Source organism: Xyrauchen texanus, chromosome 4 (genome assembly GCF_025860055.1).
Source record: "Xyrauchen texanus isolate HMW12.3.18 chromosome 4, RBS_HiC_50CHRs, whole genome shotgun sequence".
NCBI classification, from domain to species: Eukaryota; Metazoa; Chordata; class Actinopteri; order Cypriniformes; family Catostomidae; genus Xyrauchen; species Xyrauchen texanus.
The window spans coordinates 23,739,087-23,751,508 of record NC_068279.1 but is presented as its reverse complement, the minus strand read 5'-3'; the positions used below and the strand labels follow the sequence as shown (position 1 = coordinate 23,751,508).

The window sequence follows — 12,422 nt, the reverse complement described above, 5'->3', positions numbered from 1 at the left end:
TGCTACAGGAAGTGTGGGGTGAAATGTCACCTGATTATCTGGACAAACTGACAGCTAGAATGCCAAAGATCTGCAAAGCTGTCATTGCTGCACATGGACTTTCAACATTTCTTTCAAATTGTAATAGTAATTTTTCCCATTATTAATGTTCTGACTGTACATTGTGATCAGTTGATTTCCACTTTGGTGAATAAAAGTACCAATTTCTTTCCATAAGAGCAAAATATGTACATTATAAGACCTTTTGGCCGCCAGTGTACATGTTGTTGACGTTTGTGACATTTGTTCATGTGAGTTGTGTGAGATAACATGCACCACCTCTCAGTCAATGTGGTAATTTTCAATGAATTTATGCTTGATTTTAAATGACTAGGGATGTTTGTGCATGCCCTCATGGTGGGTTAGGCAATTGATTGATTGTATCCCACCAGAACTAAAGGGCCAGAGACACCATGGGTAATAATACTGTCACTTCGAATAAAAGGGTTAGCTAAATGACTAAATGTAATTCCTCTTGTATTCTTTCTGCCCTTCTGGCTGCCTTTTCATCCATCCTTTATCACACTCTTAAATTGTCAAAATCTTGTGTTATGCATATGTGTGCGTGCATGAGTGTCAGTTTCTGGAGTTCTGAAGGATGTGAACTAAAATGCTGGAACAGTGTAGGCTTTTCACAGCTGGTAGAAAACAAACTGAATATTGAAGGGAGTGAACAGCACCGTTGTAGTAACTGCAAATGGAATGTGAATAGTATTAAAGGGGAGAGGTGAGTGTGGCTGTTCATCCATCTTTGTGTGTGCTTGTAAATATGTGCTTGTGTAAGTGTGCAGTGCCGCCATGGGTGCATGATTGCATGATTTATTGCGGATGTGCTGTCAGGTTATGATAGTATAATTATGATGCTATCAACAGTCACCTTGCATCTCCTTTCAGGAAACAGGCATTACACTACAGCCTGAGCAACACAAACTGAGGTATGGCACACTGCCTGCGAGAAATCTTGTCTCACATATAAATATGCATATTTCCCTATAGCATGCAAAAGTAGTAGGTCAAATGGAACGTGTTATGCTACATTGTGGTTAAAAAATGTGACGATACCACTGATATAAATATAGAACTGGATCTCTGATGCAACGTTAAACTGCCAGCATGAGGTGAAGCCACCGGAAGTGTTCGGGCAACCATCTTAGTATGCCCAAACACTCATAGAGGATCAATGACTGACAGGCAAAAAAAACCTGTTTCACCATCTCCAACCTGCGGATACGACAGTTATGTTTCGCCCTCTAGTGACAATCATGTTAAATGTTTAATTAACTTGTTATGGATAACATTTGTTACGCTCTGTAGAGAGTCAACTATTGGCTGATGAACCGAATGTGTTTTACTGCAGGTTTAAAGAAAAGTCTCACACCCCTCCCCCGCTCTGATCTTCACTACACACACACATCAACTCCTTACTCCTTCTGCTACTCACTGCACTTATGATCTGTGAGGAGGATGTGTGCTGGGTATTTTGGAAACACTCTCTTCTAGCCCTCAGGCTAGCCAGGACCATCCGACTCTGCTACGCGAATCAGTTCACCAAGCACCTGCCCTGGTTCAGCGGTGTCCTCTTTACCTTGGTGATGGGCAAGAATGCAGCCATCCTTCTACTCAAGGCCGTAATAGAGCCTGTCTCTCCAGCCGAGATGAGGAAAGGGTTCTACAGCACTTACTTCATCGTACCAAAAGGCAACATCAAGATTGGTTTGTGGCGGTAGACCTGAAGGATGCATACTTCCATGTCTCGGTTCTACCTCAACACAGACACTTCCTACAGTTTGCTTTCGAGGGCAGGGCATATCAGTACAGTCCTCCCCTTCAGCTTGTCCCTGTCGCCTTGCGTCTTCATGAAAGTCACGGGTGCAGCCCTTGCCCCGTTAAGGGAAGTGGCCGTTCGCATCCTCAACTACCTAGATGACTGGCTGATTCTAGCTCACTCTTGAGACCTGTTGTGTGTGCACAGGAACCTGGTGCTAAGGCACCTCAGCCGCTTAGGACTTCAGGTCAACTGGGAAAAAAGCAAGCTCTCCTTGCTTTTATGCAGGCAGGAGTTCACCTACAGCAAGTGTGCAACAGGCACACCTCTGGAGTCAGCGGTGACTGAGGTCGCTGCGGGCCACTCACATCCTGAACAACCTCAACTCCACAGCGGACGCGCTGTTGTGACAGGTGATGCTCAGTGGAGAGTGGAGACTCCACCCCCAGGTGGTCCAGCTGATTTTGAGTTGGTTTGGCAAAGTGCAGATAGACCTGTTTGCTTCTCGAAAATTCTCCCACTGCCCACTCTGGTGTTCCCTTACGGGAGCCCCCCTTAAGGGGAACATCTCGGTTACTGTCATAACCTCCGTTCCCCGATGGAGGGAACGAGACGTTGTATCCCTCTTGCCACAACGCTCTACTACCCGCTGTAATGTCCGAGACCTTGTCTCGGCTCCTAAGCACAGAACCTGAATGAGTGGTTGCGAGCCAAATCCTTTTGTACCCAGATGTCTGGGGGATGCATGCAAATTCAACTTGGCAATACTTATTGCCCTTTTCTCATAGATCAGAGGTGTTTGGGGCTCCCAGCGATCCCTAGTGCCACTACATCGACACAACTTATCGTTCCCTCCATTAGGGAACGGAGGTTACGACAGTAATCGAGACGTTTTCAGATAAAAATCGGTGATTGAATGAGTAATGTTTACTGAAATGGGATTATTTCCTATTAAGTCCATAGGGACATTGTAATGTTTGGGCATAGAAATATGGGCGTGCGTCATGCATACATCATGAGCAATCCAGTTATATATATATATATATATAGATATATATATATATATATATATATATATATATATATATATATATATATATATATATATATCAGTGGACAACACGCATCCTGGAGATTAGTCTTTTTATTATTATTATTATTTTACAAGCATCTTTATCCAATACGCATGACGTCCTGCAGTTACTTAATTAAGGCATACACATGGAAATCGCATCAATGCACACAAGGAGCTCTAAAATGCGATCACAAGTTGGATCTGTGAAAACTGAAAGTGAAACCATGTAAGCAATGTAATACAGGGTGCGGGAGAGAGAAGCACTTTTTTAGCCGGGAGGGATCTGTCCGTCTGTGTGCTAGAGAAAATTAGGCTACGTTCACACAGTCAGTGTTTGGTATTCACAACCGTATTTACTTACAGGTTTGAGTCTTTTGAGAATGTCCTAACCATTTAAGTTTTAACATAGCATTCATGTTTTCGAAATCGATTACATTAAATCCTTCTTTTTCATATGGTTTGATGAAATCAGATTTCATAATATGAGTTTTGTTTTTCCAAATAAAATGATGTATGTTTTGATTAATTTATTTTAACATAGAGGAAGGAGCTAATACCATTGCAGGATAAATGACCCTGGACAAGTATTCTGCCTTGGTCCTGCCTTGGCTGTATTCTGCCTTGAAAAGAATGCTCTAACATATCAAATGCCACTTTAAAATCAAAAAATAAAATAAATCTGTCTTCCTCTACCCAATCACTATAATCAAACAAATCAGTAACAAATCTTATATTATTGTGAATAGAACATGCTTAACAAAATCCTGATTGTGAAACATTAATTATAATGTTTATTCTCATTTTAATCTATTTGCAAAAATATGTGCAGATTTTATCATTGTTGTTGGGTAAAGTTATTGGAGGAAGATTGTCTACATACCTTGAGTCTTTACCTGGTTAAGGTATTAATGTAATCACTCCTTGACTCCGAGTACAACTTAACCATCCTTCTTCAATGGACTCTACAAATGCATTAAACCTCATCTATTTCATATCATTCCAAAATAATTTATAAAAATGAGATGTAAATCCATCAGGGTGATTTGTTTAGTTTAAGTTTTTGAATAGCTAAATCAAGTTCTTCAATTTGTAATTCACTATCACAGATGACTCTAAATTAATCATCAATGCAGGGAATAACGGTTTGTATTTTATAAAAGAAAATGTATTACTGTCAGCTGGTGAGAAATTGGATGAATACAGTTCACTGTAAAAGTAATCCATTTCATTACTTATTGACTTGGGATCAGTAATTTCAACATCATTAACTATCAAAGATAATATTGCATTCTTGGATTGACATCTTTTTCAAGTCTACAGAAATATGATGTGCTTTTCTCGCCATCTTCGATCCACTTGACCATACTTATGTCCCCTCTGCTTTGTTGTTTATTATCTAGCTTAGATTCTAGTATCAGAACTTGATTTGTTTTCTTCATTACTTAATGTATCTTTACTGCAGTATTTATTTATATCATAAATAAGATCGTGCTCCTTTTGAATTCTTACCCTTTTTTTACTATAATTAATGTAAAATTCCGAAATTTTAAATGTAAGGTATTCTCATCTGTTTACACTAGAATTTAATTCTTTATTGTTTTTGACACTCTCAATTAACTGTTTTATTCTGTCACAAAATCCTTCATTACTAAGCAGATCAGCATTAAACTTTCAGTAGCCCTTGTTGCGTGAATCCCCAGTTTTTGGTTTAACAAATAAAGAAGTACTACAATGATCCATAAGAGGAGCTGCAGAAATAGCACAGTCCTTAACATAACCGAACAAATGTTCTGAAAGAAGCCAGTAATATATTTGCTCAATGCATTGGCTTTGAGCCAAGAAAACTGTTTACGATTAAGATGTCTCCACACATCTATCATTTTATGGCTGTTACAAAAAAATCTAAATTGAATAATTTGGCCATGAATCTTCATATTTTGATGGATATCGATCAAGTGCCTCATCTTGTACAACATTAAAGTCCTCTCCTACAATAATATTTTCTGTTGGGTATAACATCTTCAATTTAGAGATTAAAGCGGAAATATCAAAAAGCAAATGCTGATTTTTGTTTAACATTATTGTGACTATATTGATTAATCAAGATGAAAAAAATACCTTCAATGTTCAATACCACTGCTACCCAATGTCCATTAAGGTCTGCTCTAGAGGAAATTATTTTCTCTGGACAGTTATTAAGCAAGATTGCCACACCTGCAGAATGAGTGCTACCATGATATTATCACCCCACTGATTTGGCCAGAAGGGGACATCATCTGAACTAGAATGAGTAACTTGCAGAAATGTAAAATGAGAGCCCTGACTTTTGCTAAATAAAAACATTGCTTTTCTTTTCACTTTGTATGTATGACCCTAACATTAAGTGAAATTAAATAATGGTATCTTAACAGGAAACATAGAGCTCAGAATAAAAATAAAAAATTACACTCCTTATAAAGGATGCAAACTTTCAAGTTTGAAATACAGTTAAAGTAACATAAACTATACCTCATGACCCAGTATGTCTCATAAATGTCATATCTCACACAGACACACCCACCGCTTCAGTTAAAACAAAGGTTCAGGTTGCTCCAATGCGTATCCTTTCAATGTAACCTTGGCGACCCTGCAATGTAACCTAGGTAGTAAGCCTTCTTTCCATCTTTCTGTGCTTTCTCAATCAAAGGCCACAGAACAACACAGCATTTCGATCCTCTCTTGTTAGTTCTTCCACGAATCTCACTCCACGCACACTGAAGAATTTTTCGTGACTTCCAAATCTCATCCCAGTGTTTCCGCATTGTGAATTGTACTATCATCTGTCTCTGTGTCCCTGCTTCTTTTTTCCCGATTCAGTGCACAGTGTCTATAATATCCCCCAACTTGTGTACAAGATGAGGTGTCACCTCAGCAATAAGTTCCATTACTTCTCTGCGGGAATCCTCATCCGGTTTCTCCATCATTCCGTTGATCTGGAGATTCCACCTCATCTTGTACCACTCCAACTCGGATGTTCTGCTCTCCAGCTCTTTGTGAATTTTAGTTAGACATTCGACTGATTTGTTCTGGTCTGCAATCTTTATTTTGCAGTCTTTAATCTGAGCTGCATTGAATTTAACGGCCTTCACTGCAATCATAATGCTGTTTTTTTTCACATTTGGTCCACCAAGTCTACCAACTTTTTGTCTTGAGAGTCAAAATTTGTGAATTGATGGCCTGCAGTAGTACAGCTTTGGAGATTTCATTATCATCTGATCACAATTTCTTTATTATTTTTGCTTGGTCAGAGTGATATGAGCAGAATCTCATCGTCTTTCTATATTCCCAGCCTCAACCTCTATATATATTCTATTTCCTTCAAAATAGAAATAGCCATTCACTTGCATTTTAAGGACCTACAGAGCTATGAAATATTGCAGTTTTTCTTTGCAAGTGTTGAAGAAAGAAAGTCATACCTGGGATATCATGAGGGTGAGTAAATAGTGAGTGCACTTTAATATTTGGGTGAACTATCCTGAAAGAAAGAAAGAAAGAAAGAAAGAAAGAAAGAAAGAAAGAAAGAAAGAAAGAAAGAAAGAAAGAAAGAAAGAAAGAAAAAGAAAGATGATGATAATCCTGTCCTGTTATGTGACTGTAACCTTGTTGCAAAGTTTATTGGATCCCCATAACCTCATTTTGCCTTCAGCACTACAGAGTCAGCTATTTATTCACACACATCTGACCTAAGCTGATGCTTTCACACTAGTTTACCACTGAGAGTGAGAGAGAGAAATGTTGTGATACAGACATTCTCTCGTCAAGTGGAATTGACTGCAGTGCCTTGGCAGAGATCTCTCTCTCTCTCTCTCTCTCTCTCTCTCACTCACTCACTCACACACACACACACACACACACACTGAGAGAGAGAGAGCGAGAGATGCATAAATTAAAATGGAAATTATTTTACTCTATGACATTCTGTATTTCTTCACATCTTGTGCTGTGCTCATTTCCATATATCTCACAATAATATATGTTTGGCCTCAGCAGAACCCAGATGACAAACTACTCATGATCTGTGAGTTTGTAAGTCAGTAAAATGGAATGTGGTTGTCCTGCATTAGTAATTACAATGGTCCAAAAATAAGTAAGGAGAGAATTTTCATTTTGGGGTGAATTAATAATTAATTAATAGGTTAGATTAATTCATTATTAAAGGGATAGTTCACCAAAAAAATGTAATTCTCTCATCATTTACTCATGTTATACCAGGTGTGTATGCCATTCTTTCTTCAGCAGAACACATTTGAAAAAAATACCTCAGCTCAGTAGGTCCTTAAAATTCATTGGATGGTGAGCTGTGAAGCTCCAAAAATCACAGTCAGCATAAACATCATCCACACATTAAATTCAGTCTGATGGGGGTGCACGAGAGATAAAGGCGGCCGGTGACGACGGTTCGAGAGAGAGAATGACATGCAGCTGCTCCGTTTTTTTGTTTGTGTGTTTTTCGTTCAGTTTATTATTAAACTATTATTTATATTGTCAAGCTGGTTCTCACCTCCTCCTTTCCATTGAACTGCGTTACACCATCGCTTCCAGTCAGCAGCAGTATGCGCATTCACGAGAGCACACAGTGTGACAACTAATCTTCTGTTCAGAGAACCACTCAGTTGTGCACAGCGCTGCTCTTCCGGGTGTGTCGCACATGCGTCAATTCTCACATGAACATACCAATGTGATTACATCACACACTTATACTGCTGCTGACCAGAAGCAATGCTTTATAGTTAAAAAGTACTTGATCTTTTTCGCACCAAAAGCGATCGTGTTGCTTTAGAAGACATTAATTTAAACACTGGACTTGTATGGAGCTTCAAAGGTATGACCACTATCCACTTGAATATTAAGGATCTACTGAGCTAAGATATTTCTCTTTTCTTTTTTTGTGTTCTGCAGAAGAAAGAAAGTCATACACACTTGGGATGGCATGAGGGTGAGTAAATGATGAGAGACTTTTCATTTTTGGGTGAACTAAACATTTAAATAGATATTTTATTTCATTCAGAATGAGTGATGGCAGTAAACAGAATGATACTCAAACCAAGCTATGATTGCATAACATATCCTTAGCCCTTTTACATTAACGTAGAAAATAAAATCATGTCTACACTACAGGGAAAATAAAGAATAATATAGTAAGATGAATGGAAAAGGACACCTTTAGAGAAAGAGTGTAATATCGATGTATTTTCATTTAGTGCTTTATTCATGCTGAGTAAGTCAGTGTGGTGGAAATCACGACTGCTGTGTGTATTGTTATGCAGCTTGATTTAAATCACACTGGCCTTTGGTATAAAAAGAAAAGCTAGCTGATACGCTTTATACGTCTTGTATTATATATTACACTATGCAATTGTACAAACACAGGAGATGTTGCTGTGGTAGATGCTCTTTTGAACTATGGATGTGAATTACAGGTCTCGCTGTCATTAGAGTAACATTGGATAGTGTGGAGAGAGGAAGGGATAGAAACATAAATTGGTTTTATTAGGAAATGGATTGTAGAGAGGTGCTGACAGCTTTATAACCCCTACCAGAACAGAGTGGACTGTTCCATGCTGGTGCCTCTGTGAGTCATGTTAATAGCAGATGACTGAGTGCCCCTCCTTCATATCAGTCTGTAATATACATCAGCATAACCACAGGCTGTCTGTGCCTCGGAGAGAGTCATACTGATGATACAATGGATACATTAACTAACAAATACAGTATACTGTTTGTATGCATACATCCACAGCAAACACTCCTATCCACACCCACTTGAGCTTTGTTTTGGGATGAAAATCTAGCTTAGAAGTAGCATTCTCACATAAATAAGATAAGACAAAAAGCTCAGTTATTACATGTAGTGCTGCCCGTAGCGCTGCACCTAGCACATGTATGTGTAATATAATGTAGGTACATATACTGTATAATATACAGTATGTCCCACTCATACTTCCTGTTTCAATAAAAATGCACAAGAGATTGAAGTTAAGCAGTTGATTCCTGAGTCTAATGTTAGCATGTTGCTATGAAATGACTCATAAGTAAAAAAAGGAAAAAATATATTTTACTGTTTTCTGTTGTTATTAATACAATTATAGGAGGCACATAATCAAGATAGTAATATAGCAAATATTACATAATACTATTTTAGAACAACTACCCTTTACAAGAATGTAGATATAAGGACAATAAATATCAAATGTAATTTGCAACTAGAGTTCTACATAATATTGAATATTTGTGCACTGATATATTTAGGTATTTCTAAACTAGAGCTGTAATAAAATACAAGTATGACAAGTAAAAAAAAATGACCTCTGACTTAACAGGCAGACATCACTTGCATCCTTACTGACTACAATCCCTTAAATAAGCAACACTTCATGATATGCTGCCAATTGTTCAGGTACTGCTAGTAAGTTGCACTTGTAGCAAAGAGTGCCTTTGGCATATTGCAACATCACAAATATTCAACCAGGCACATACAACTGAGTTTAATGAAACTATTTGTTTTGACCTTGTCTGCACTCTCTAAACAACAACTTTTTATGGATGTGGCAACATTGTTTTCTTGGTTTGTTACAATGGCAAGAATGATATCAATATCAGAGCATTTGACATACTATCTAGAATTTTGTTATACATAACTTATACAGCAGCTGCAGTATTTATGCAATGATTTAACCAAAACATTGCCATATGACTGCAATCCAAGTAACTACTTAATCAAAATTACAGGAGAATTTTTTGGTAGAATAATATAAGCTAAAAAATGTCAAATGTAATAAGCTCTTGAAGCATAAAGCAGGTATGTAACTTTGCAGGAGGTCATGACTGCATAAATTGTCATCATCCTGCTTTAAAAGGTCATGAAACATTACAACACATTTTATGAGATGTTAACATGTATGTATATATATATATATATATATATATATATATATATATATTATATATATATATATATATATATATATGCTGTATATATCTTGCACACAGGGGAAGAGAATGTCAACATTTGTATTATTTCAAGAGGAAAAGGGCTAATTTAGGTAATGTTTTGGCTATTTTCGTCTTCTGGGTTTGAAATGAACATTGAGTCAACGTCACAGGACGTGACGTACATGGTTTAGCTTTCCATTGAATTTCAGTGCCTTTACGTTATGGGTGTGCTTGATATTATTCATGAGAAGGTGTGGCCTTTACACTTTTACAAGCGAGCACAGCAGTGTAATGTTGCCATACACATGACCAGCACTTCAGTTGAGAGAGTTAAAAGTACCATGAAGAAAGAGTAATGTGTAGTTACTGTAACATATAAGGTTAAAAAAAAATTATAATATATTTAACAAGACAATACTTAATATTGATTAATATTGTACATAATATGGTGAAAAACAATAATCAGGCATTTCCAGAACTCCCTGCATGACCCATCACATTTAATTATATTTTACTGAAATAGTTGTTTCTTCTTATTTTATATCAGTTATGTACATTGGTGTGTTCTGTGTTATATCTTATGCAGTTTAGTTCATTTTTATTGCATTATTTTATTGTCAAGTGTTACACTGATGGTTTGGTGTTTTGTGTTTGTGTGAGTAACACTGTCTATATGTGTATTAATTATTGCTCCTGGAGGGGCCACTCCTGTCATCACCTTTTGTAGTGACTATGTTGATTAACAATGCATTTTGAAGTAAAAAGCAGATATTTATAGTTCCTGAAGGTTAGTATATGATATAGTTTATATCATTTAATAATATAAATGGCTGTGAACCTTAAAATGTACAGGCATCACAATTCCACAGCTGCCCTTATTTTACCATATTTACAACATGCTCTTCATTTAATGAACACATCATTTGTCCTTTGAGAGCACAAACAAATTCAGCTCTCCTGTAACAAATATTTGACAGAAATACACTAGTAATCACACCTAAATACCTCCTTCAACAATCTGTCTTGTACACACTGATGTTATTTATTTATTTATTGCCTTTTTTCAGTGTAAATTTCCAGGAGGTAAAATAGAATTACAGCTGAAGTGTACACAATCTGATTGGGTTTGAAATAAGCAGGCAGTACAAACTGGGTTAGACAGGAAAAAAGAAAAAGAAAAGAACACAAAATAGGGGTTGCGGGAGGTTAATGATCTGGAGCTGACAATGTGTGAATTTCAGCCAAAACCACATATTGGCCTCTATTCAGAGGTGCACTGAAAGACTGTCTCATTTCATGCTACATTTTCAAAGCATTGGGGCACATCTGTGTGTCTGTTTTTTTTTTTGAAAACAGACAGTTGTGTATGATCAACTGCTTTATTCTTCGTGGAGCACATATTCATTTGTATTTCTACCAATAAGTTTTAAAAATTATTTATTCTGTTCCAAATTCAATGCCATTGAGCATCATGAAAGTATTTGTTTATTTATTTAGAAGCAAAAATAATTGCTTTCATTAATAAGTGTAAATTATGATTAAACACTTCCTTTTATGTTAATTAACAACTGCTTTGCACTTTCAAAAAGCTGATAGATGTTCTTTGCAAAATATAATTGTATGTTTAAGATAGTGTGTAATTTACCAAATAGACATCCTTGTGAATTAGCTGATATATATATATATATATATATATATATATATATATATATATATATATATATATATATATATATATATATATATATCACATTTGGCTAGGCATCAATGCTTTACTATAACCAGAAATCTCAATGTTTTTAATACCACTCTAATGTGATTATACCAAATACAGTATAATATTTTGACCAAATACAGTCTATTTCGTCTAATTGTCTGGAAAGCTGGAAGAAAGCTAGAGGACCACATTTGTCACACACAGTTTTTATGTAGCGCTGCTAATCATGTTTTATGGCAATCCAGTCCTAATCAGATTAAGGCCAAATACAGTAAAAGTGTCAAAGAGGTTATTCAATGAAATGTGGTGCTTTATAGATAGGGCTGATATTGTACTAATATTTTTATGATACTGGAAATAGCACCAAGTAGAGTTTATAAGAAATTGTTTGTGAGAGTGTGGTTGTGAGCATTGTCATTTAATTGTCCAGTGCTTTATAGAGGGTAACCAGTGGTCTGCAAAGTGAGACTGTTTTCACAATTTGATTGTGAAGTCTCAGCAAGCACACTGTAATGCCAAAATAGAACAGTGCTCTTAAAGTCACAGGATAGATATTGGTAGCATTAATCTGTTTAATTTTATCTCAGTGATATTAGAATACCATTGTACAATATAGTTATATAACATAACTCATTGCATATAAAGTACTTAATAGGTATAGACATATTTAAATACTGGGGCTGTGTTTATTTTTATTCAGTTGAAGTACAAGTGATTTAACTATATAGATAAAAAAGTGCCTTAATGATTTGCATGTACAAAGTAAGATTTTAAAAGTGTAAATCAAGTTGCAAGCATAAGTAAAAATATATATGCAATAGATAATTTTTTTGCAAACGTGTAAATGACTTGTG

The 12,422-nt window shown here is 36.3% G+C and overlaps 1 protein-coding gene across 3 annotated transcripts in view; it reads left to right on the top strand.

Moving 5' to 3' along the window:
- Nucleotides 1–7,618: 7,618 nt before the first annotated feature.
- Nucleotides 7,619–12,422, top strand: part of LOC127636040 (protein CutA homolog) — a 62,234-nt gene continuing 57,430 nt past the window's right edge. For 2 of the 3 annotated variants that reach the window (XR_007969546.1, XM_052116408.1), the window contains exons 1-2: nt 7,619–7,740; nt 7,818–7,854. Coding sequence is in view for 1 of the 3 variants with exons in the window: in XM_052116408.1 (XP_051972368.1) it covers nt 7,727–7,740; nt 7,818–7,854 (51 nt within the window). In the remaining 2 variants the exon portion in view is untranslated. Of the gene's footprint in view, nt 7,855–12,422 lie in introns of all 3 variants that reach the window. The other variant, XR_007969545.1, reaches the window with a different exon arrangement.